The 27102-nt window shown below is 33.4% G+C and overlaps 1 protein-coding gene across 1 annotated transcript in view; it reads right to left on the reverse strand.

Moving 5' to 3' along the window:
* Positions 1 to 27102, reverse strand: part of LOC140436823 (kinesin-like protein KIF19) — a 234969-nt gene that overhangs the window by 94609 nt on the left and 113258 nt on the right. The window contains exon 3 of the mRNA XM_072525950.1: positions 3423 to 3580. Within this exon, the coding sequence (XP_072382051.1) occupies positions 3423 to 3580 (158 nt within the window). The remainder of the gene's footprint in view (positions 1 to 3422; positions 3581 to 27102) is intronic.

Here is a 27102-nt window from a genome sequence, read left to right on the forward strand (position 1 = left end):
ATTAATAGTAAGCTATCAAACAATAACTGTTTTAAAAAAGTTATCAACATCATGGCCCGTTTAAGCGAAAAGTAACGCAAAGAGATTTTAATGATGGTAGTTTATGGAGATAGAAATATCCTGATAGACCTATTACACAATCAACGATGAGCAAAGATGAAGCAAAATTTAGAAATTTTGGCAATGTCGGTGATAAATATATACGGAATGCCGTCCAAGCCTCTCGCAAGATCAACGATTGGATGTAATATTATCAGTGCAAGAAAATCCTCATAAATCTACCTGTCAATTTGCATTGGAGCAATCGATATCTCAATCATCTATTATAAAGTCTCTTAAAGAGAATAAGTGGGGCCCATATAGGTGCAAGTGATTCATGAACTTAATGAAGATGATTTCGATCGCAGACAAGAATTTTGTGAATCAACGATGGATTAATGTAATCATGATCCTTAATTCCTACGGAAATGTGTTTTCTCAGATGAGGCTTTTCCTTAAAATGTACATTAAATAGGCAGAACTGCAGGTATCCTGACTGGGTGGTAGAAGGGCACACTCAGTATCTACAGACAGTTAAGGTCTTTGCTGGAATAGTTGGTACTAAAATTGTGGGCCCATTTTTTATTGACGGTTCATTGAACGGTGACAGTTACTTGAATTTACTTCAACAGCGAAAAATTCCCGCACGTGCGGCTCTTTATCCAAATTGTCAAAATAGTCAGCTACCGGATAATTCGCTATAGTACCAGCAAGATGACCACATCATTACGCACGACATGTACGTGAATACCTAAATATTGTTTTTCCTAATATATGAATTGACAGACGAGGGTTCTTAGAGTGGCCAGCTAGATCTCCTGATCTGTCCCACACCCCCACTAGATTTTTTCTTATGAGGATACCTTAAGTGTAAAGTTTACGTTAACAGACCTAATAATATTGACGAACTTGAAGAGATAATTAGGACCGAAATTAATTTAATTAATGATAATACCCTAAATAGTGTTTTGCAAGAGTTTCAACACCGTCTTGCTTATTGTTAAGGGGAAATGGTTTGCAATCTAAACATTTAATTTAATAGCTTGTAGGTTTATACAACGAAAAACAATGAAAAAAAAAAAGATATCCTGCAAGCAAGAACTGTAGAAAGAAGAGCACACCGACAACAGGAATATCAAACAATAAATAAATCAGTTAAAAGAAAAGCAAGAAGAGACAAAAGAAGGTGGGCCGAAGAACTGGCAAAACAAGCAGAAACAGCTGCACAAACAGAACTAGGGAGCTTTACCAAATTACTAGATGACTAATACAAACAGGGTCCAACTGTTCGAACATTGTAAGATCCAAGACAAGCAAATTACTTACTACAACAGATGACCAAGTAGAGAGATGGAAAGAGCATTTTCAGGAGATGCTAGGTATTCCCAGAGATAACGCAGACGAAATTGTCGAGAATCCGCAGAATATAGACTTGCATATTTCTTGCGAGGCCCCTTCCAAAACGGAGATAATAGCAGCTATCAAATCTCTGACAAACAACAAGTCACCGGGAATCGATATCATTGCTGCTGATATACTTAAAGCTGATCCGCATCTAACTGCTGAACTTTTGCTCCCCATAGTCCAAGAGGTGTGGGAAAAAAACCACATTCCAGCGGGCTGGAAAAAAGGTAACATTATCAAGCTTCCAAAAAAGGCAACCTCACACTGTGCAAAACTTGGAGAGGAATGCTTACTGTCATAAATAAAATTTTCACGACCATCATACTGAAAAGAATAACAAACAAGGTTGAGTTTCGAGCTAATCAAGCAGGTTTTAGACCAGAATCCTCCTGCATAGACCACATTAATACTGTGAGGGTAATAATGGAACAATCGGTTGAATGAAACACACCCCTATACATGGTTTTTGTTGATTTTGAACGTGCCTTTGATAGCTTGTCTCACGCTGCTGTATGGAAAATTTTAGAGCTAAGAAACATCCCGCAAAAAATAATTTCTATTATAAAGTCACTATATACTGATGCGAAATGCAGCGTGGCACACAATGGGATCAACAGTGACGAATTCGACGTACTTACAGGAGTTAGACAGGGATGCGTGCTTTCTCCGTTTCTTTTTAACATAGCTATAGACTATGTTCTCTCCAAACTGGACTCCGACACAAGAGGGAAGAGGGAAACACTTTCCACTGAAGCCAATAAAATAGGTTTGAAAATCAATATTAGTAATAATAAAGTCCATGAGAATAAATGCAAAGAACAACACGCTATTTACTATCGACAATATGCAGATTGAAAATGTGGAAAACTTTACGTATCTTGGAAGTGTCATAACAGAAAACGGAAGTACAGAAGACGATATTCGTATGAGGATACGAAAAGCCCAACAAGCTTTTAGCACGCTCAACCCTGTTTAGAGATCTGGCGAGTATACTACAAGGACAAAGATCCGAATATTCCGATCAAAAGTCATGTCTGTTCTACTCTACGGATGTGAAACCTGGAAAGTGACAAACACCCTCACAGACAAACTGCAGGTCTTTGTTAACAAATGTCTACTAAGAATTGTTCGTAAATATAAAGACTGCCCTAGAGTGGAATCCCCAAGGGAAAAGAAAAAGAGGTCGCCACAAACTTGGAGAAGATCCATCATGAACGAGATAAGAGGCCAAGGAAAGTCATGGAATGAGGTGAAGGCCTTAGCGCAAAATAGAACCCGATGGCGTGTTTTCACTGAAGCTCTATCCTCCACTTAGGAGTTCAAGAACCTTATATATTATTATAGTTCAAGAACCCTATATATATATATATATATATATATATATATATATATATATATATATATATATAAATATATATATATATATATATATATATATATATATATATATATATATATATATATATAGGTTTATTTAGTCCCGTTTATATTTTTATAAATTACGTGTAGATATGAGTAAAATATCTTTTTTACTAGTATGTGGTAAATTAGTCAATACTTTTTTGGGCTACCGGTTTCAAGGCTTACAATATTTGCCCCATGATGAGGTCCCAGTACGTTATTTTTATATGTATTAAAAACTAAAAGATGTCAGATACAGGAAAGCTCTATAAACTAATGTACTTTTGAGAATCACCTTTCCTCTTAAGGAATACATTCACTTGTACTTCTGAATTTCAAGATAATCTTCGAATCAAACTGAATATCAAGATGTTATTATTATTTTTTTATTTAGACTGTAAATTTGGTCTTCAGCTATTGTGTCAAGATGTATAAATTGATTTAATTAAATAAAATTTTTTTGGATGGCACAAACATTAAATCACAAACACAGTATATTAAAATTGTAACAGCCTTTGTACTACTTATCATGTTAGTGAGGTTTAATTGTTAGGAGGGTTGAAGGTGTTATTACTTACCCGTTAAGGACGTCAGTTATGAGATTTTTTGTAGTAACTTTGTATACTTCCTCTTGTGTTGAATCCTCTCCAAAAACAACATCAAAAGAGTATTGTTTTTCAATACCTTTTTTTTGCCGAATTGCATCTGATTTGTCTGCATCTTCCAATATAATTGTCTAAAAATGTTTAGAGTTAATAAAAGTACATCAAATGTAAACATAAAGTAATTTATTTTAACATAACCTTATAAATTATTTTCTTTCTATAATATACGAGATGCGTTTTAAGTATGGTTTTGATATTTCGACTCTGCAGCGCTACTGTCGATTGTGCTACAGCAATAATGTGTAATTACATCTGTTCGAAATGGATACTGAGTATTCAAAATGTCTCCGTCGATTGTGAAATACATGCTCTTATTCAGTTTCTTAGTGCTAAAGACGTAAAATCAGATGAAATTCACCACCAGATTTATAAAGTATACAGACAAAACAATGTCAGTGATGAAACACAGTGGGTAAGAGATTACAAAAAGGGCCGCAAAAATGTTCATGACAAGAAACGAAGAAATTCAAAACGATCTAAAAGAAGAAATACTAGTTGCAAAAGAAGTAACAATATATATTAAATAAGATTTAAACTTTAATTATCCACAAAAGTAAAAGATCCAAATTAAAATTTTATTTTATTTATTTTTTTATTTTATTTATTTCTGTTTAATCTTATTTAATTTTATTTAACTTAATTCAATTTTATTTAATTTTATTAAATTTTATTTAACTTCATTTAATTTTATTTAATTTTATTTAATTTTCTTTAATTTTATTTAATTTTATTTAATTTTATTTAATTTTATTTAGTTTTATTTAATTATATTTAATTATATTTAATTTTATTTAATTATATTTAATTTTGTTTAATTTTATTTAATGTTATTGCATTTTATTTAATTTTCATTAATTTTATTTTATTTTAGTAAACCGTTCCCGTTTGTTAATAAACGTCATTTTATTTTTATAATATGTAAATGTATGTAAACCATACCTTACAATTACAGTACCTAACTTATATTTTAACAATTTTGCGAAAAAATTAATTACGGACGAAGTAGTAAAATTTCGAAATAAGGATATTTGTATCATTAATTTGTAGAATGAGTTAGCATTAAATCAATCGTTTCAAGAACAAAATATGACTGAAATGTCAGATATTGGTAGAAATAGCAAATTTGGTTTATTATAACCCAAGATGTCATTTTTTCCGAACGTTCTATTTTGAAACTGTGTTGGATTTTTTGAAGAGGGCGGCTGGCAACTTAATCGGTTACCCTCACTCCTTTTACTCTAGTCGAAACGCAAAATACTCTTTGTTTAACATTCATACTTAAAAATTTTTAATAATATTTTTTGCTAAAACTTTGATTTTTCTTATAAAATATTGGTTAATTTCAGTCCTTAATATTGTTAATTAACGTAACAGTGATTAAAAAAAAGAGGCTATCTCGTCTCCCAAGGATCCTAAAACATTTTTTTTTTATTTTAAAGGTTTTGTTTTTAACCAGCTTTCCAAATATTTTTTAGCCATTTAATTTAAACTTAATTCTACTGAAGTTTTGTAAATGTTTATAAGCTTAAAAAGTACTATTTAATATTGAATCATTTTGTGTATATAAATATAATTTTTCTCATATCCGAAAAAAAAAAAAAAAAAGGATATGAGAAACCTAGAGATAGACGAGGGAAGACAAATAAATGGAACAGATAAATTCAAGTATTTAGGAACCATAATATCGAACCAGGGAACAACAGAAGAAGATATAAACAACAGACTGAGATAAACAAGAAACTGTATAAGACAACTAAACTCAGTGTTGTGGGATAAGAACATTACGATAAAGACAGAAAAGAGAATATATAATACCCTCACAAGAAGTATCCTGACATATGGGTCCGAAAACTGGACAATAAACAAGAGAAATAGAGGTAGAATAAGAGCAGTAGAAATGGAGTTCCTGAGGAGAAGCTGTAAACTTACAAAAAGAGACAGAATTGAAAATGCAGAGATTAAGCGGAGAATGGGAGTGCAATCAGACATAATCGACTATATAGAGGAGAAGAGACTATCCTGGTACGGCCACGTCAGAAGAGCGGACAGAGGACGCTGGATAAACAAAATCACAGAATGGAGCCCGATTGGAAGAAGAAAGAGAGGAAGACCCCGAAGGTCATTCAGAGATGAAATCGACGAGGCTATGGAGAAAAGAACCCTGCGAGATGGAGACTGGAATGACAGGGAAAATTGGAGAAAACGGTTGAGTGAAGGAAGACAGTGAAAACTGTGGAAATCCTTAGTAGTAGTAGTAAATATAATTTTTTCAATTTCAATTTTCCAGACATAAGCTGGCCAATAATTTCCAAAACTGATACTATCAATTCCCAAAATTTGTTTAAAAACTTCATGAACTCAAATTTATTACAACTGATAACTGAACCTACAAGGTTTAGAGCCAACAATAATCCTTCAATTTTAGACTTATTTTTCACAAATGACGATCAACTAATTTCTACACTTGAAGTGTCCTCTCCTGTGGGTCTTTCTGAAAACTCGCTTATTAGTGCTCACATTCAATTTAGTTTAACACCGCCTTGCAAAAATAATTTCGTAACGTATGCCACTACTGATTTCTTTAATGTAATTTCAGTTTTATCCCAGTTAAACTGGCAATCTATTTTTCTTAATCACTCTGATCCATCGTCAATATGGGACTCTTTCCTTCATACTGCTATTACAACAATTTCTGATCATACAACCGTACGGCAGCTATACAGAAATCGACTAAAACCTTGGATTAACCTCTCAGCTACCCATTTAATTCGACATAAGCGAAAGCTTTGGCGAAGATATAAACTTACTGGTTCCCTTGATGATTTTCTCGCCCACCGTAATTTTTCTAACCGAGTCAAACAATCTTTGCTAAAGTTAAGAACAGAATTTGAAGAATCTATCATTGCAAGTGGTAATAGTAAAAAAGTTTATCGGTACATTCGTACATCTTTATCTTCTAAAGTCTCCATACCGTTACTTCAAAAAGCTGACGGGTCTTTATGTTCTTCGAATAACGAATCTTCGGAATGTTTATCGTTATTCTTTTCTTAGGTTTCTACAAATGAACCTAACGATACCATTCCTCAAATAGTGTGCCCAAGTTTGTCTAAAACTCTTGACAATATATCTTTCACACCGGATGAAATTAAACATCATTTACGGAAACTACGAAATAATTCATCACCTGGATTAGACGGACTCACCTCTTTTTTCCTCAAACAATGTGCAGAATCTGTAGCCATTCCTATGTCTCTTATAATGAATGCTTCTAATGCTTCTTTTAATCAAGGTTCTCTCTCATCGTCCTGAAAATTGGCTTCGGTTACTCCTATATTCAAGATAGGAAATAAACTTGATTGCAATAATTATCGTCCAGCCTGGTTCCTATTGTCGGCAAGGTCATGGAATCAATTATTTCGGAAGGTATGTCTGAGTTTCTTCTTCAAGAAAATGTCATCCCTCACCAACAGCATGGCTTTATCAAAGGTCGTTCAACGATCACAAACTTACTTTATTGTGTAAATGATTGATCATTATCTTTAAACAATCGGAATCCTGTCGATGTAGTCTAGTTAGACTTCTCCAAAGCTTTTGACCGTGTTCCAAAACGTCGATTACTAGCTAAATTGGATCACTAAGTATCTGCGGAAAGTTGAACATTTGGTTTGAAGATTTTCTATCCGACAGATATTTCAGGGTTCCTGTTGGGGAAGACCACTCACTAGATAGTCAAGAGTGGAGTCCCACAAGGATCAGTATTTGGACCGCTTCTATTTTGTGTCTACACTAGTGATCTTCCGCTCATCGTATCCAGTAAGGTTTCCATTTACGCTGATGACACGAAATTATATGTGAATTCAACTATTAACCAACATGTTTTTGAACAAGATCTTGACGCAATATTCAAATGGTCCTCGGAATGGTTACTTCCGCTTAACATTGAAAAATGTGTTGTTTTACATATCGGCAAAAATAACCCATCACTGCCGTACTTTATTAATGGACATTCCTTAAACTCAGTAACCTCTTATAATGATCTCGGAGTGATAATTAATAGTGACTTAAATTGGTCTGATCACATAGTGTCGGTGTGTAAACGTGCAAACTCGAAACTATTTTTAATCCGTAAATGTTTTACACGTATATCTCTAACTTCTGTTAGTAAACTTTACTCAATATACGTTAAACCTATTCTCGAGTTTGCCGGACCAGTGTGCAATCCAGATCTCATTCGCGATAAGATCCTACTTGAAAATGTTTAGCGTAAAGCCACAAGACTGGCATACGGCCGTGTAAGACCTACGAAGATAGATTATCCATGGCTTATTTTACGACATTCGAGCAGTGACGTCTTCGATGTGATCTAATTATGTCCTTCCGTATTTTAAAACATAATTTTGGGAACCTAAGCACCATATTCACTTTGAATCAAGACGAAAGATTAAGAGGCCATAGATACAAATTAAAGAGGGAACAAACTACTGCAAGGTCCAGGGTGAACTTCTTGCCAAATAGAATCTTTAATATCTGGAACAATTTGGATCAAGACACCATATCGGCAACTAGTGTTAACATCTTTAAAAATAAACTTGATAGCGCTTTATTTTATTTATAGGATTGTGTTTTTTTTTTCTCGGGCAGCATTATTTATTTATTTATTTATTGTCTCACAATTCAAATTTTTGTATGATATAGTTAATTGTTTATGTTTAATTAACTTTATAATTGGTATTAGTCTTATAAGCATATTTTTTTTATTTTTGTTGTTTTTGCTTTTTGGGCATAATAGGAGCTCGCTCCTCTGCCCTTATTTGTAATATAATAATAATAATAATAATAGGTAAGATATTATTCTATCTACTGCTGGCGTTATTTCCAAAAACCTCCTAGCGAACATAAAAAAGCTGGGTCTAAATGAACATCTTTATAAGGCCATGCAGAAAGCTGTACTCCTCGCGACGTCTAGATGTGTACGAAAATTTTTGGGAGATACTCCAGCAAACCAAGTCACCTAGGGCTCGATAACACGGAAAGAGTCATACCAGTGCTAAATCCTTTTGATACCGTAGGTATCTGGGATGAGTAATTTTTTCCCTTAGAGGGAGTGTGAGCCGTATGGCTAAATCTGGATAATAGGTAATTAGTATATGCCTTAAAAAAGAGAAAAGTCCCAGATTATTGAAATGCATTCAGTCAAATTATCTGGACCAGTCTTAGAAATTGGCTTATTTTTCATAAAATCTTCTAAACAAATTAAATTTCGCAAAAACTATTTAACCAATCTGGCCTATCTTTTACACACAATTCAAACACGATAAGACAGTTCTCCAAATAAACCCTGAGTGGCCGTTCGTCAAAGTTTCGGTTTTTTTTGCTTGTCGTATCTCTAGCCCCGTAATTTCTGTCCCCAATTTTCAACCCCCCATAATAATACCCTATGTGGTAGGCAAAATAATCGTTACACATTTTTCAATAACTTTTTGTTTATTATCCGATTTTAGTTTACCATATTTCATTTTGTGTATCTTTTTTTTCTGAAAAGGTTGTGTGTTAATGTCAAATCACTCAATAGACAAGTTTTTAGGTTAGGAACAAAATAACAAGTTTGACGTGTTGATTGTTTATTTAAACATATTTTTACAAAAAAATTGGTAAATCCCTAGATGAGGGTCTTTGTGTAATATCTCATACTACACATTTTAACTGTCAAACCCGTTTATACATTTATAACGAGTAAAAAACTAACTTAATTCACCTGAAGATGTAATTTTCATTATAAGGCAGCTGACAGAAAAATACAGGAATAAAGAATCAAACGCTCAAATGGTATTAATTGATATTGAGAAAAAATATAGGATTTTTTTATATGTTCTGTGTGGGCGCCCATTAAGAAAGAAGTTTAGGTATATAACTTTTCCAACCAAGTGAGAATTGTGAGAGACGTGCATGAGGAAGTAATAACTAGTGTTAAAACAAGTGTTGGAGAGACTTTTAAATTTTATGTGAAACATATGTATCAGGACTCTATATTATTTGTCGGAAATACGGAAAGGGAGTTAGAACAAAAACTAAAACCGTAGAGTATTCGGAGAATTTGGAATGTTTATTTAAAGATGGAGTTACTATTAAACTAAGATGAGAACTTTGGATGGTGAAATTATTGCAAAAAGTAATAGTTTTAAATATCTACGATCGGCAATATAGAGTTATGGGGGAAATAAATGGATATATTAGGGCGGGATGGATAAAATGGAATGAGGCAAACTATGTATTTTGTTACAAAAAGAAAAAATGAAACTAAAATGAAAATTTTATAGACTGCCATGAGACCAGCTACAATATACGAAATTAAATGTTGGGTAGTTAAAAAAGAAAACGGAACAAATTCAAATGGCGAAAATGGGGGTGCTTAGATGGATGAGTGAAGTAACAAAGAAGGATAAACTTAAAAATGCGTTCATTCGGGGAAGTTTAGAGGTAACAACAATTAATGCTTAATATGAGAGCATAGTTCAAGATACTTTTTATCTCCTACGTCGAGATAGAATTGCTAAGTTTAAAGTTCCTGGAAGAAATAGAAAGGGAAGACCAGAGAAGACTTGTTTTAAGAAGCTTAGGCAGAACATGTCAGGATCGATATTGGTATGACCCGAGAGAGGAACTTATGGGGAAATGTAATTAGTAAGCCGATTATGCGTAGGTATAAAGGTATAGGCATACATAACAAATACACAATTGGGAGATGAATTGACAGAAATAATAGAAATAAAGACAGGAATACAGCAGGAATGTATACTGTCTCCAATACTCTATAACGTATATTCAGAACACATAATGAACCTGGCCCTAGCAGAGTGGGATGCAGGAATACTATTAAACGGCGAATTACTTAACAATTGTAGAAGGACTGCAGAGACTTATTACAAGAATAGCAGAGGAAAGTGGAAAATTTGGTTTAGATTTTATTATTAAAAAGACTAAGTTTAAGGTCATCAGTAAAAACAAAATTACATCTGGACAAATGTTAGTCAACCAACAGCTAATAAAACGGGTCATTAATTATTGCTATCTGGACTTAAATTTTAATGATCGGTGGGAACACTCGATAGAGATAAAAATAAAGATTGAGATCAGCGAGGCAGTGAGGCAAGATCAGCGTTTACGATCTATAACTCCCAATTAAGGTTCGCTTGCGGATATGTTATGTTTTCAGCGTTCTTTAGTACGGAGTGGAATCGTAGACCATGTCTGAGGCATCCATGAAGCGCCTTAAAGTATTTGAAATTTGGTGCTACAGTTTGCCAAGTATTAGAGGAGCAGACAGCGATAGTGATCATTTTCTGGTAAAATGAGAACACGAATATCAGTACAAAAGCTAGAGCAACAAGAACAAAGAAAAGTATGGGACATAGAAGCTCTTCACACACCAAATAAAGAACTGAATTATCAAGTAGCCATAAGCAGTAGATTTCAATTGCTGGGAGAGAGAGAGAGAGAGAGAGAGAGAGAGCATACATAATGCAGACTTAGGGCAAGCATGGTAGCTAGTCGCATCGGTTAAAGAATAAGCAGCGAAACAAACCCCTGAAAAAAAGAGGACTCACCAAAGCGGAAATGGCTTGATGAACAATGCAAGGAAGTGCTGCACACAAAACACACAAAAGATTGAAAATGCTAAAAAACCTTACAGATGAGAACAAAGCAGATTTTCACAGAACAAAAGCACAGACAAGGCGACTAGTCATAACTAAAAAGAGGTGTTATATAATGGACATAAGTGGCGAGACAAATCAGATAAATTTTTTAGGGTAGTGAAGACAGTCAGACAAGGTCAAACTGTTGGGGTAACATAAGCTGTGAGAAATGAAGCAGGTAAACTAATAATGACAGAAACAGAAATCGTCGAACGAGGGAAGGAATACTTTTGGAATTTACTAAATATTGAAAGTGAGATGGAGAAAGAACCAGATATTATTACATTCCATTTTGCAGATGTGGAAATATCAGTACCAACACTTCAAGAAGTAAACAATGAGATAGCATCTCTTAAATATAACAAAGCGCCAGGACAGAGGATGGAATGAAAGCGTTATAATATTCATACATAAGAAGGAAGATAAAAAACAATTTTGAAACTATAGAATAATATCGCTTATTAACACAACGTATAAAGTTCTATCAATTATCTTACTAAATAGGCTCACTCCGTATAAGGAAGATATTCTAGGCGGCTACCAACGCGGCTTTCATGCTGGAAGGTTAACAATAGATCAAATATTTACAATCCGACAAATATTAGAAAAAAACCGGGAATTCAACCGAGATGTACACCAAGTTTTTGTAGATTTCCAGCGAGCATATGACCGAATAAAAAGAAGTAGACTATGGCTAGCAATTCTAGAAATGGGAATACCAGGAAAATTAGTGGAGCTAACTCAAATGTGCGTGGCAGACTCATATGCACAGGTAAAGATAGGAAACAGAACATCGATACCATTTACTATAATATCAGGACTTAGACAAGGAGACCCCTTATCACTGTTGTTATTAAATTTGGCCTTAGAATATGCAATAAGCAAAATATCGTTTTACCTGACAGGGAGATTTACGAATCGAGGATCAGAACTATTGTTGGCATTTGCTGATGATATAGATGCAGTCACTCATTTTACAAGAGACATAAGAGAGGTGTTTTCACAACTCGAGGAGGAAACAAGTAGTCTGAGTCTTTGAATAAATGAAGAGAATACGAAATATATGCTAGTAACCAAAAATTCAAGACCAAGAGGTTCAAAGGGACAGAGTTAAAAGATAACCAAGAGGTTATTAAGCAAGAGGTTATTAATGACCACAACTTCGAAGTAGTAAAAGAGTTTAAATACGGGGACTGTAATCATAAATGGCAACTACATAGAAAAAGAGGTATCAGCAAGGATAGCTGTGGAGAATAGACCATTATACTCCCTATCATCAAGATCTAGGTTACTAGAAATGAGACGTGGACTCTACATCAGTGAAAATACATAAGCTGCTGGTATTTGAAAGGAAGGTTCTCAGAATAATATTTGGACCACAAAGACATAAATTGACAGTAGAGTAGAGAAGGCGCCGCAATGCTGAATTGGTGACTCTGTGTGGTACTGAAAACATCGTCAGACATGTAAAAGCTAACCGGATAATATTGGCAGGTCATGTGGTAAGATTATAAGAAGACGGAGTGCTAAAGACAGTGTTTTTTGAGATCAAGACGGTAGAAGATCGGTAGGCTGTCCCAGCAAAAGGTGGAAAGATGATGTTGAAGCCGATTTATCTAGGTTTGGGTCACAACAATGGTAAATGTAAGCGCAAGATCACAGAAGATAGAGGGCTATGGTAGATGCGACAAAGACTCACCCCGAGTTGTTAAGCCAGTCAAGAAGAAGAAGAAGCTACAGACGCATACTGAAAATCTCTTGGATGGACAGAGTTACTACTAATGAGATCTTCCAAAGAATGGAAAGAAAGAAAGGATCGCAAATAAGCACTGATATATATATATATATATATATATATATATATATATATATATATATATATATATATATATATATATATATATATATATATATATATATATATATATATATATATATATATATATATATATATATATGGGCCACGCAATCTGTATCGAACATCGTCATAGCCTGCTCCAAATCATTCTGCAGGGTAAGATGCATGGCAAGAGAGGCCCAGGAAGGCGTAGGATATCATGGCTATGTAATTTCCTAGATTGATACAACTGAACTACTACAAATTTTTTTAGACCAGAGTCAATAAAAGATAGTCATGTTGGTAGCCAACATCAGTAACGTACAGCCACTGCAAGAAGAAGATATAAAAAGAATAATAATAATTAAAGTTAATAAAATAAAACTGCACCATTTTATTGGTAGTATTGAAAATGATATATATCGCTTTGTTTAATGCTACTAGTACCTACTTTGAAATCAGTTGTGTATATCTTAGTTAAGTATTAAAAGTTGAAAACGTTGTTGTATTAAAATAATTGATTTTTATATTACCGCTCTGAAATCAATATATTTAAAAATTATCAGAATTTTTCAAGTTCAAGGTAAGAAACGAAGTGTACGTATTTGATCGAAAATTGTATTCAAAGAAATTATCGATAATATCCAGAGATCATAAACAAAAATATAATAAATTAAGGATAATGTTGTTCCGAACTTTTTAAGTCAACACAAAAAATACAGATTTTTAGATAGCCATCGATGAACGGTGTGACATTTATGTATACAATTAGTTGAATCAAGGATATTTATAACCTATATTTATTTAAAGTGATGGGAATATATCGACAGAAAAATTATGATCAATATTTTGTTGTATACATTCTATATTTTTATTTACGGTGGAAATTTTGGTGCTAACAAAAACAATTATATTTAAACAATATTTCTCACGGAAAGTTTTACCCCATATTTACTTGGTTTACTATATACCTAAATTATGAAACTTGATGATTTAATTTAACGAATATTAAACACCTCGAATTGCAAGAATTCTTTTCCTTTATGTTATTAACCCACGACAAACTTCGTACCGCCTTAGATTTAATAAATATTGTTCTGAAGCTATTTTCTTGTGACATTTTAAAGCAATTACTATTTAAATGGGAATAAGCCACATTTAAAGGTTAAAGTAAGTTTCTTGACGTTTCAATTTCCACTTCGGAAATCATTCTTAAAATACAAACATTAGTAAATTAATTGATATAAGGTTGAATGCTCGAATAAATGAACTTTGATAAAATAAAGGCAGATATCGAGCACAGTTTTATTAATTAAATCTTGCCCAAGTACTTTCGCTTTCTAGAGCATTTTCAGGAGCATTTTCAAAAAAATGAGTAGCCCAAATTGACGAAATGCCCCTGAAGGGGCTCTAGGAAGCGAAAGTACTTGGGCAAGATTTAATTAATAAAACTGTGCTCGATATCTGCCTTTATTTTATCAAAATTAGTAAATTAAACAAATTTTGTTTTTTTGTTACTTATTGAAAAATTCTGCTAATATTTTAATTTTATTAATTTTATCTGACTCATTTATATTGACAAGTCAGACATACATTATACATTTTAAAGTAGACGAATTTAAAATGAAATTGCCAATATTGTTGAGTTGCGTTCCTGGGACGACTTTACTTATAAGATAGTTCATTCGATTACATGAAATCAACTTTAACTTAAGAATATCAGTCAGAAAAAATCATAGCATGTAATTCGTTATGTATGATTGTTATGTATGATATGTTACTGACTTACTAATACTGGTATTTTCCTTTTAATAACTTCCTCTTTTAATATGGGTAACCAGATCCTACTACATTCTGCCGAGGAATTTGCGACACAATTGGTCTCATTTAGCATAATTAGAGTCGCTTCTTTGAGCCGCTTTTTACCATCCGTTTCTTTTAGGACTATATTTAAATCATTCCATTGAACCCTACGTTCATTATCCCATGCGTGTTTACATATTTGAGATCTACTAAATTCTCTGTTTTTAATAGAATATTGATATTCACTTATTCTAACATTTAATGGCCTTGATGTTTCACCTAAATAAAACTGATCACAGTAATTTATGTACAGGTTTTTTATGCAAAGTTAATTTTGGAATTGCTCTAATTTCATGCGGCAATTTATTAAAAAATCACATGCAAGCATATTTGGCACCTTTTTCTGTCACGGTCAAACTGTGAATGGTCAAACGGTCAAACTGTGAATGGGGTAAATCTTAGATTAATGAATCCGGTAGATAAGTATAACATCGACAAGTGCGCAGCCTGTACGTTTTTCCTTAATTCCCACTCCTTTGTCCTGTAAATTAAAATAAGCAGGCAGAGTATTCCTCTCCATCACTTTCCGCCGGCAATAAGTTGTTTTCTGATTTAAATTGTTTACGTTAAATTGTGTAATTTTGTGGATGAAGTTTTTGACTGTGTTAGTGATTTTATTTCATAAAATGCCACGGTGTATAATTAAGAACTGTAGGTATATATATCATTTAACTGCAAATTGTGTGAAAGACAAAAAGTCAGTTAACCTATTAGGTAGGTTTAAAATATTTGTCATTAGTAGCCATATTTGTCTCGAGGCGAAAACTGTTCGGAGCTGTACTTTAGAACCGGACTTTTAAATTTTAAAAACTGCAATTCTACGGATTATTTAATAGTCAAATAAATTAAACTAATTATCAATACTAAATTCAGACCGCTAGTTAAACAAAAATAGGTAAACATTTAAAATAATATCTGTACCAAATAAGAAAAACATTAATACATGGAAATTCTTTTTAGTTGCGTAATAATGTGGTATGTAATTATGATGACAATAAAAGAGTTTCTGCGTTAAGAAACATTACATCCTTCTTCTACAGGTACTAATTTTTTTTTGTAATTTTCGGTGGCGGAGTTGCTATCAATAATATAAAAACTTAATTTAACTCGTTTTAGTTTCCCTGAAATTAAAGAAATTCAAGAGGCATGGATATTTTTTTGCAATATAGAAGACAAAGAACTACCTAAAATTATTCGTAGAAGCAATTCCGACCATCCCGAAAAAAGTTGATAGTACATACATTTGTAACAATACTATTTTGAATGACCTACTTCTTCTTCATCCTTACACTACATTAGAATTAAACGAATTATTAAACCAAAAACTAAAAAACAAAAAATCTTACGGCTTTAATGAAATATTTGGGTTTTTACTGAAGAAGTTTGTTTTTTGTATAATATCGTCATTAACATATTTAGTTAATTTATCATTTCCAAATGACGACTTTCCAGATTATGTAAAAACTGGACAGGTGCTACCAATTTATAAAAAAGGTGATTCAAAATAAATGAATAATTAACGTCCAATAACAATTTGTTCGTTATTTTTAAAAATCTTTGAATACATTTCACCAATCAGTGGCAAAAAATCAAATGCAAGTCATAAATTTACCTATCTCGATATTAAAATAGGAGTACCACAACGTTTCATCAGTAAAGTTCCTAGGACTTCATATAGATGAATTTTTTAATTGGAGAAAGCATTGTGATGCACTTGCTGCAAAATTAATCTCAGTAATTTAGGTTTTTTATTTCGAAATTTAAAAGTTTATTTGCATAATCACTTTCATAAAAATGTTCATTAAAATCACTAAAGATTCTTTTAAATGTAAATGCAGTATTGTGTTTACATATATATTAAAACTTAGACTTTAAGACGTGTGATCCGATATGAAATTTTTATGAATTGTGACTGTATTCTTTATTATAATTATAAAAAATGTTATCAATTAGTGAACTTCTAGTGTGTGTAATTCGAGTATATTCCTTCTCACATGGAATTAAGTAATATAATCCTAAAATAGAGAAAATCTGTCATTATTCCTATTTTTATCAGTATCATGCATATGTATATTAAAATCACCAACTAAAAAAAATTTTACATTAAAATGTAAAATATTTATTAAACTCTTTTCCAAACCTTTTAGGAAAGCATCTGTTTGTTCACCAGGAACACAATATTAACAATGTTTGGCCACGAACAACACATTCACAAACACTGCATTCACAAATTCCGATTTCAGACAAGGCTGTGACTTCGGGTAGCAATTTGTGCTGAATATTATTTTTTATAAATATTGCACTATCTTCATGCTTATTTAGTTCTTCTTGATATACTCATCAGCTAAGATAAATCCATTGTTTTCCAGTGTTCCGTTACAAAAAAAAATAGACAACTACAAAAATCTTTTAGGAATTCCTCTATTTTATTTATGCAATTTCCACTTGATCTGTTCCTGCATAAGACGAACAACATGTTGTAACTTTGAATTAGAAGTATTGGTAGTGAGAGTGTGCTTTACTTGCTTTATTAAAAATCCCCACCCGGATTATATATATTAGGACGCTTACCAAAATTTAATCGCTTTATTCCCACTCCATTTGGGCAGAAAGTCATATTGTACATTTTATCCTTATTTTCAAAAAGTACAGATACAGCAAACTGCTTTAACCTACCAGAACTCGATGTAATCTGTGTATCTCCCATTTAAGTAGTATTTATTTTACTGTTGTCTGCAATATAATCTTTTATCATACTGTCCGTTACATGAGTTTTGACTCTATATACATATAGCTAGATTTTTTACTTGCACCAACAAAGCCACTACTACAATTTTCTGCTGTTTCCACTCTCCTTGGCTTATTTCTTCTTTGATGACGTTGACGTTGGAAAAAGTTTTTATTATTTGATGTCTCTACTTCTGGATTCCAATGATTGGTGCTGTTTATGTTATCAGCAGAATCCTCACGACGATTTCCGTTTGTTTTGGTCGTTTGTTGCCTATTTGGGATATTGCTTGAGGTTCTACTGACATTTTGACCCGATGTACTGGGTTTAGGTGCTAAGTTCGGGGCATTTATACTGGATTTAGGTGCTAAATTCGGGACCTGCATACTTTTAGGTTGTAACAACTTAGCCTTGTAGCTATAATAAGTATCTATATTATCTGTAGCATTTACAACAGTTACAGAATGTTTTGACTTTGCACATACGGTCCCTGCATGGTGGTAGTACTCACTTCCTTGTTTACACTTTCATTTTTCTCCATCTTTTTAATCTTGTCTAACAATAATTGATTATTTATATGTAACACTGTTTTTGTTTCTCACTTTACTTAATAGTTCCTCTAAATACTTATTATCCAATTCTAGTGATTCAATTTTTTGATGGGCATCACATGGTGAAATAATCTCACTTTTACAACAAATGATTTTGTTTCCATTTTCTACGATAATTTTTCCTTTTGCCCGTTCATTACAAGTTTTATGGAAAATGTAAAAGTATATTTTACAGATGTATACTGCACACGATTTGTAACAACATTTCATTTTCTTTATTTTCTTTGGACAGCGGTGACGAACTGTTCTCATTGGCCGCCATCTTACTTAATTTTAAGAGCAGATATATATATATATATATATATATATATATATATATATATATATATATATATATATATATATATATATAAATAAGATTTTTGGCTAAGAAATATTCAAAATTCGATCAAAATACGAAACGTAGGAAACCGTTAAGCATTTTCCTTGGTAATTGCCAACGTCGGATAATTCTGATATAACAAAAAAAGAGGAAGAAGAATAACTTAAATATATGTCGCATGTAAATATTACTTAATATTTGTAAACAATTTTACACATGTAAAAATAACATTTTTGATGTTAACGTAACATAATTTTATGTTCAGTAGATTCACTTGGTATTGGACGAGAATTCAATACAACACAATTATTATTAGGGTTCATAACCTCTATGTAAAATCGTTTGCAATAGAGGTTTTCCAAGCAGGAATCTAAGATTCTAATCAGTTAATATTTCTAATTTTTTTTTATTCGGAAACTTAATTTATCCAAAAGTAATTACTTGTGATTGGAAAATAATTTATGATCTTAAAAATAATTTGTTATTAATTTTAATCACATTTCCATTTCAGACTTACTGCACCTACATAAACGTGAAGAGTTATGAATGAATTGAAGTAACCGAAGAATAATAATGCCTTTATAGTTAAGTTTCTTACCGTTTACAAAATAGCTTATCATTAATTATAAATAATAACTTACATATTAAAAAGAAGCAAATCGGATTTCGGTTACTTAATTTTATTTCTGTAGGAGATCTGCATAATAATATAATATATACAAATAAAAGAAAAGAATAAACAACAACGATTTCATTCCACAACGGAACGAATCAGAAAAAAATAGCCTAAGTCGAGGTAGTTTTGATTTATTAACGGATAAAATACTGCAGTGTATTTGCGCATTGCGGTACAAAACGAACAAAAAATGAATCAGCAGGGTCTGCCTCCCAGAAGACGAGATAATTATAGTCGAATCTAAAGACGATCCATAGAGAAACTCAATATAAATATATCCCTTAAGAAGACAAAAAACATGAATATGCATGGAAGCTGTAGAGTCGATAAGATGTAAACCCGCGGTCACAAACAAAATTGTAACATAGCAAGTATATTACAGTTCAAATTTCTAAGAATTTACTATTCCAATGGTAAACATTTTGCAAGGGATTAAATATGCCTAATCAATAAATAAGCATGTCGGTCACGATGTCTAAGAGATGTAATTTAGAACAACAGATACGTAATAGCAGATGGTAAAGTTACAATATACAAGACTGATATTACATATTTCATGATTAGAAAATATCACGTAAGATATGAAGTCATAAGATTGCAATGTAATGTGCAGGATATAAACATATGGGGAAGACAATGACGACCTCAATAGTATAATCAGGTTCAAATGATGGTGGAACACAGATCATCGAAATTTGCGTTAAAGTGAAACCAACTTGGCAAATGCACGCAAGGAAGACCGACAAAGAGATCGAAGGCTATTTTGTAGTCCACTTCCAAGGATATATTACAACTATAAATCAGAATTTAAACAGGCCATTCATGTTCCGATTTTTAGTCAGACTAGTGGTCCAACTTCCGCAGTTGGATCTGAAATCGGACCGTGAGAGGGCTGGTTGGATTAGTTGGACAACTAGTGGTACGAGTTGGAACATGAGGGACGACTTGATGGTCCAACTTCCGACTGGCGACGAAGTGGGAGCATGAATGGTGAAGTTGGAAGTCGGATCACAGGTCGGATCGAAAATTTGTTCAGTCGACCTTCGGTACCTGTTAAGTATAAGATTTTTATGAATTGCTTTACGCAAAGTAATATATAGTAGTTCGCAAATATTTAATAGAAAATAAACTTTCAATTGCATGAAAATTACCCCTATTAAAATACACGATTCTTCATCATCATCTACTTTTTGTTAGGGGAAATCATCTTCTTTTTTGTAGATATATTTCGGACACTCCCACACAGGTATAATTTCCAACACTCCGGATTGGTTACAGAAGAATTATCAACAAACAGCGAAAATTAAATCATAGTTGTACTGAAATTAGAAGTAACTGTTTTTTTATATTGTTCTGAAGTTATTTTCTTGTAGCATCTCATGCAAATTAACTATTTTAATTGGAAATAGCCTGGATATTAGTTAGATTAAATTTATTTGACGTTTCGACTTCAACTTGGGAATATTTTAATAACGATTTCCGAAGTGGAAGTCCAAATGTCAAATACACTTGATTTCTAAGTCATATTGTGTTATTCCCAATTGAAATAGTGAATTTACTACAAGATCACTTTGTAACTGAAATTTAGTCCCTGTGTACAATTTACTTACAACATCGGCTCCAAACAAAATCTTTATTGGTACTGTCTGTCCGACATCGCTGAGCACAGATCCTTAGTTCGCGAATAAATAATAGAAAATAACTTTCAATTGCACGAAAAATTATTATAGCCCTGCAAGTTTCTGGTATCACCTTTCTCAATAGTTGTGGAGATATTTACAGCTGAACTTCAGATCCTAAAATTATCTTTCAGTGGCCAGAAAGCCTAAAGCTGCTACAAGGCGTTATTCAGTACTGACACATTCACGCATGACGGTATCTTTTTTGCAAATGAGTAGACCAACTTTTTCCACTAACAGCGAAAAACTGAAGTTTTCCATTCTGAGGTAAATTTTGTTATCATCCCCATCAATAACATTAGGCAATTTCGTGTCACAATAGTTCACAGGATAACAAGCACAATGCTACCTTTTTTCTGCTGCCAAATAGTGTTTACTCGATACATTTTTTGGTTTAAACAATGTACTCCGTCATGAAAACAAACTAGAACTGAAGTTGGACTGCTAGTTGGAAGTCGAAGCGTGAGTGGAGACGAACATCCATAGTAGTCCTACTAAGTGGGACCGCAAGACGGAACGTGAATGTCCAGCTTAATAGATCAAAAGATCTAAATACGAAGAAGATTTTTTTAAATAATTGTAATAAGTATTTACGCAATTTATTTTATTGGCAAAAATAATAAAGCGTGATTTGCTACATACAAAACAAGCAATACAATGTTTTAAGAAAGTAGGCTAAGTGTCTCATGAGATGGTCGGAGCTTTGACGGTCCAAACGACCTAATATTCCAGGCGCGTAACTTTAGACCAATTTGATAAGCATTTTGGTTTGCATTACTAACTACTCTAACATCAGGAGTGTCTAGATATATTCAAACCCATTTATTTAATGGCTTTGGATTGCTTGATCCATTTAGCCACGATAAATGTTTACCCTAAAAACCCCCGAGTAATGACTTTTGATCAATTTCGAACAAAAATAAACAAAGCTTTAGATGACGAGGTCTACACCGGGCTCTAGGTAGCTTGAGGATAAACCCTGTCGAAATATTCGTGTTCGTCGACCTCGAAAACCCCCCGAGTAATGGCTTTTGACTGATTTCGAATAAAAATAACACAGACAAGAAGTCTTAGAAGACAAAGTTCACTGAGCACCAGGTAGTTCGAGGATCTTCGCCGTCATAATATTTGTGGGCAGCAACCTCGAAAATCTTTCAAGTAGTGACCTTCAACTGATTTCGAATAAAAATAACATAAAACTCCAGTAGATGGTGACCACCTTGGGCACTAGCTATCTCGAGGACCATCGTCGTTATCATATTTGTATTCAGAGAACACGAATATTCAAGAGTTATTACTGTCGACTTATTTAGAATAAAACTATCATACTCCAGGAAACCACGTCCACACTGTGTACTGGGAAGCTTGAGGACCTCGTCATTATCAGCGACCTCGGAAAACGCCGAGTAACAAAATTAAATTTATTCCTGTCGGTACTTTCTTAGTTGCAAATTTTTCATGTTCTATGCACTTGGGAAATGCATTTTTCTTATGCACAAAACGCAATTTTCATTTTACCACTATGAATTTTATTCACAAACTTTTCTGATACTTTCCCGAATCGAACGCAAATAGTTTCACAGCGATTTATCTTGCTGCGGAAAATTGGTAGGTTTAGTGCTTTCTTCGCCTAAAGATTAGATTAGACTTACAGTGTTTCGAGATCTATCAGTCGTATATATATATATATATATATATATATATATATATATATATATATATATATATATATATATATATATATGAATTTATTGAGATGCTTGCTATTATACAAATATTTACTTTTCTATAGAAGGCCGGCTCCGCGGGATCCAACGTTGGCGCCAACATTGGAGCCAACGTTGGGTCAACTGTGTTCCCACGATTGATGAGGCATGCACACGTTGGGTTGAGTATTGGGGCGATATCAGTCTGTTCTTTCTAGAGCTAACGTCAACATATCCGACATGAAAATTGTAGCGGCTGCGACTGTTGTGATAATGAGTGCATATATATGATTATATTTTGCTACAAAAAGGCAAATTTTATGTCATTTTGTTTACAGCGTTACTTAAAGCTCGTAGAGGTGTTCTTTTTTAAGATGCCGTATTTGGCAACTGCAGACTGAATATATGAGTGTAAACCTGACGTCGAGGCTCTGAATCCCATCTATTCTTTTATTAACTCAATTCCTAAATTTCATGGCCTTCTATTTTGACTATATTCTGCATCAAACGTGACTTTAATCCAAAGCAAATATATGGAAGTACATATTTTAAAAGTTACATGACCACACGACGGTGGTCTATTAGGACAAAATGATCTATATTGCAAAATTAAAAGCATATACTTTTGTAAAATATTCAGATAAGTACATTTCTTTTGGTACCTGAAAGGTACTGAAAAAACCAGATATGTATATTATTTATTTATGTACGAAATAGCCTTTTTGTTCTGATAGACCATCAACGTGTATCGGAGTGTTAATCCTAAACAACTCAACGGAGGTGACTCAGGTGGCCGAAGATCGATTTTTACATGTTGTAAATTTGGTTTTTAATGCTTTCATGAATGGAAATTTTCTTTGATAAAGTAATTTTTATTTTCTATAAAGAATGCTGTTTAAAATGGCAACACAAGTGTTTAAAAGAAAAAAGAAGACGAGGAATCTTTTTATAGACCGTGGCTTGTCATTGGTTTATTTTCATTTGCTTTGCTAGATTGTGCAAAATTAGGTACCTAATTTTATGCAGAATGCGAAAATTACGCGCCAACAACTAAATTATGTGCAAATAGCATAATTATACGCCGATTGGAAAGCTGCTGTAGCGCCAATGTGTGGTCGGCATCAACGGCAATACCAATATTTGCGCCAATCCCTTTGATGTGTACGCAAAAACCGACAGTCCACGGAAAACTCCCAACGAAGTGATAAAAACGTTGGCGCCAACATTGGATCCAACACAGTTTTGTCGGTACACACATTGGACGGACGCTGTTGGGGCCAACGTTGGCCTGGGCGTAAAGCCCATATAAATGGGAACAAACAAGTAACATGAGAATTTATACCTTAATAACAAAAGATAACCAGAGAGTTGGTCATTCTAATTAAAGATCAACGTTACCCAATAAACAAAAACTAGTAACCTTAGAAAAAGAAGAACGAGAGAAAAAATATTTACTTAAACACAATACTAATATTCCCATAATTAGTTTATTTTGGAACGAAACGTTATCTAATAAACTTAACTTAAATGAATACTTATAAGCAGTTTAACACGCACTTTGGAAAACAGACACATCTCTGTTTATTAGATCACATGCTTTATTACACTTTTACGTGCGAAATAAAGAAATAGCTTTAACTGAAAAATAATAGCCATCAAATTTTAATATCTACGGAGTAATATTGGTAAGTTAGAAAAAATTCGTGAGTCACGCAATTTCATACACTTTTTATGGATCTAAAAGCTAACACATGTACTTATCGATATAAAGATGGGTTAAATAATAGTCGCCTAATATTTACACTCACTATTGATTTTCGAAGAATTAAACAATAGGTTAATTTTTTCATCGTATCATAAATAATTAAAAAAATTAAATTTAAAAAAATAAATTGTTGTAATAGTAAAACAAACTATTTCTATTTCAAATTTAAATTCTTTGGTGTTGAGATCAGCAGTGTAGATGTTTGCCAATTCTTCTGCTATAATTTTTAGATCTTACTGATGTTTTGAACTTCAGTAAGATCAAATTTATGACTAATTTGGATCCCAGCGAACTCCTAACCATCCAAAATCAAATGGTACAATTGACAGAAAAGTGCATATATCTCGGTCATGAAATCAGAATAAGCAAGGATAATCAGACCTGTGAATTTCAACGACGAATAACACTTACTTGGGCGGCGTATGGTTCACTAAGAGACATCTTTAAAAGCAACATCCATGAAACGGAAGACATTTGACCAATGTGTTCTTCCTATTATGACATACGGACCAGAAACTCTCACAAAAACAACAGCACTAAAAATGCGAGTGGCACAAAGGCGCATGGAAAGATCGATTCGCGGCTTGACAAAAAGAGACAAAATAGGGAACCAAGACCTAAGGAAGAGAACAGGTATCACTGATGTCGTCGAACGTATAGCCAAGCTGAAATGGAATTGGACAGGTCCCATAGCGAGACTAAAAGACTCAAGATGGATCAGAAAACTAATTGACTGGCGTCCACGAGAAGACAAACGAAGCAGAGGACGACCAACAAGACGCACAGAAGCGTGAGGAGTGGCGACAAATGGGAGAGACCTATGTCCAGCAGTGGACAGAAGAGGTTGCATGATAATGATGCATTTTTAAATCTGTTAGTTTTCTTCTTCTTCACGTGCCATCTCCGCGACGGAGGTTGGCAATCATCATGGCTATTCTGATCTTAGATACTGCTGCTCTGAATAGTTCAATTGATGTGCATCCGTACCATTCCCTCAAGTTACGCAACCATGAGATTCTTCTTCTTCCTACACTTCTCTTGCCCTGGATTTTCCCTTGTGTAATCAATTGAAGTAGGTTGTATCTCTCATTACGCATAACATGCCCCAGGTATTGCAGCTTTCGTGTCTTGATGGTTTCCAATACTTCCATTCTTTTCATGACTTTGGAAGTCTCTCTGGAACGAAGAACAAAGAACTTCGTTGTTTGTTACATGCTCGGTCCATGATATCTTCAGCATTCTTCTATACACCCACATTTCAAATGCTTCCAACTTTTTAGCAGTCGACGCGTTAAGTGTCTATGCTTCTATCCCATAAAGCAGAGTCGGAAATATAACACCTTGTCAACCTAACGAGACTCTTTTCATGACTTCGTTGTTTGTTACATGCTCGGTCCATGATATCTTCAGGATTCTTCTATACACCTACATTTCAAATGCTTCCAACTTTTTAGCAGTCGACGCGTTAAGTGTCCATGCTTCTATCCCATAAAGAAGAGTCGAGAAAATATAACACCTTGCCAGCCTAACTCTCAAGTCCAATTTTAGTTCTCTTGCACAAAGTACCTTTCTCATTTTATTGAAGTTTGTACGTGCTTTCTCTATTCGAACTTTGATTTCTTTGGAGTAATTGTTTGTGTGATTAATTATTGTGCCAAGATAGTGGTAGTTTTCAATTTGTTCTAAAGCACTACCGTTAATTGTCAGGTTTTCACCATTATTTTGGGTTTTTGATATCTTCATAAATTTGGTTTTCTTGGTGTTTATTTATAATCCATATTCTTCTCCATACTCAACTATCTTGTTCATTAGCTTTTGGAGGTCTTGGAGGTTGTCTGTTATTATGATAGTATCGTCCGCATATCTAATGTTGTTAATTGGTGTTCCATTGACCTTGATTCCTGCTGTTTCTCCCTCAAGAGCTCTTTTCATAATTTCTTCAGAGTATGCATTGAATAGTAGTGGTGACAATACACATCCCTGTCGCACTCCTCTTTTAACTTCGAACTCTTCTGATGTGTGTTCATTAATGCGTACGTTTGCCTGCTGTTTATAATATAGATTTGTTATAATTCGAAGGTCATTGTGTTGTAGTTGTTTTGCTTTGAGGATGTCCATTAGCTCTTTGTGGCGGACTTTGTCGAAAGCTTTGTTGTAGTCTATGAAACAGACGTACATATCTTGGTTCACATCTTAGCATCTCTGGATTAGTACGTTGAATGCAAATAGAGCTTCACTGGTACCTACGCCATTACGGAATCCACATTGAGTTTCTTCAATATCCATATCAAGTGTTTTGTAAATGCGTTTATGAATAATCTTTAAAAACAATTTAAGTGTGTGAAACATCAGGCTTATGGTACGGTGGTCGGTGCATTCTCTAGCATTTTTCTTTTTTGGGAGACAAATGAATGTTGAGGTCAACCATTCGTTGGGTATGTCACTCGATTGATAAATTTAATTAAAAAGCTTTAAGAGGACATCAATGTACTCATTTTCTATTATTTTAAGGATATCAATAGGCAGTTGATCTGGCCCCGGGCTTTTTTCGTTTCTGGTTTTCTTTAGTGCATACAGTATTTCTTCCTTTGTAATTTCTACACTTGTTTCTCTGTCCTCAAAAGACAAGTCTTGTGGGTTTCCTCTTTCGTCGTCGAAGAACTCTTCCATATATTCTTCCCATCGTTTTAGTTTTTCGTCAGTCGTTATCAT

Source organism: Diabrotica undecimpunctata, chromosome 3 (genome assembly GCF_040954645.1).
Source record: "Diabrotica undecimpunctata isolate CICGRU chromosome 3, icDiaUnde3, whole genome shotgun sequence".
Taxonomy (NCBI): Eukaryota; Metazoa; Arthropoda; class Insecta; order Coleoptera; family Chrysomelidae; genus Diabrotica; species Diabrotica undecimpunctata.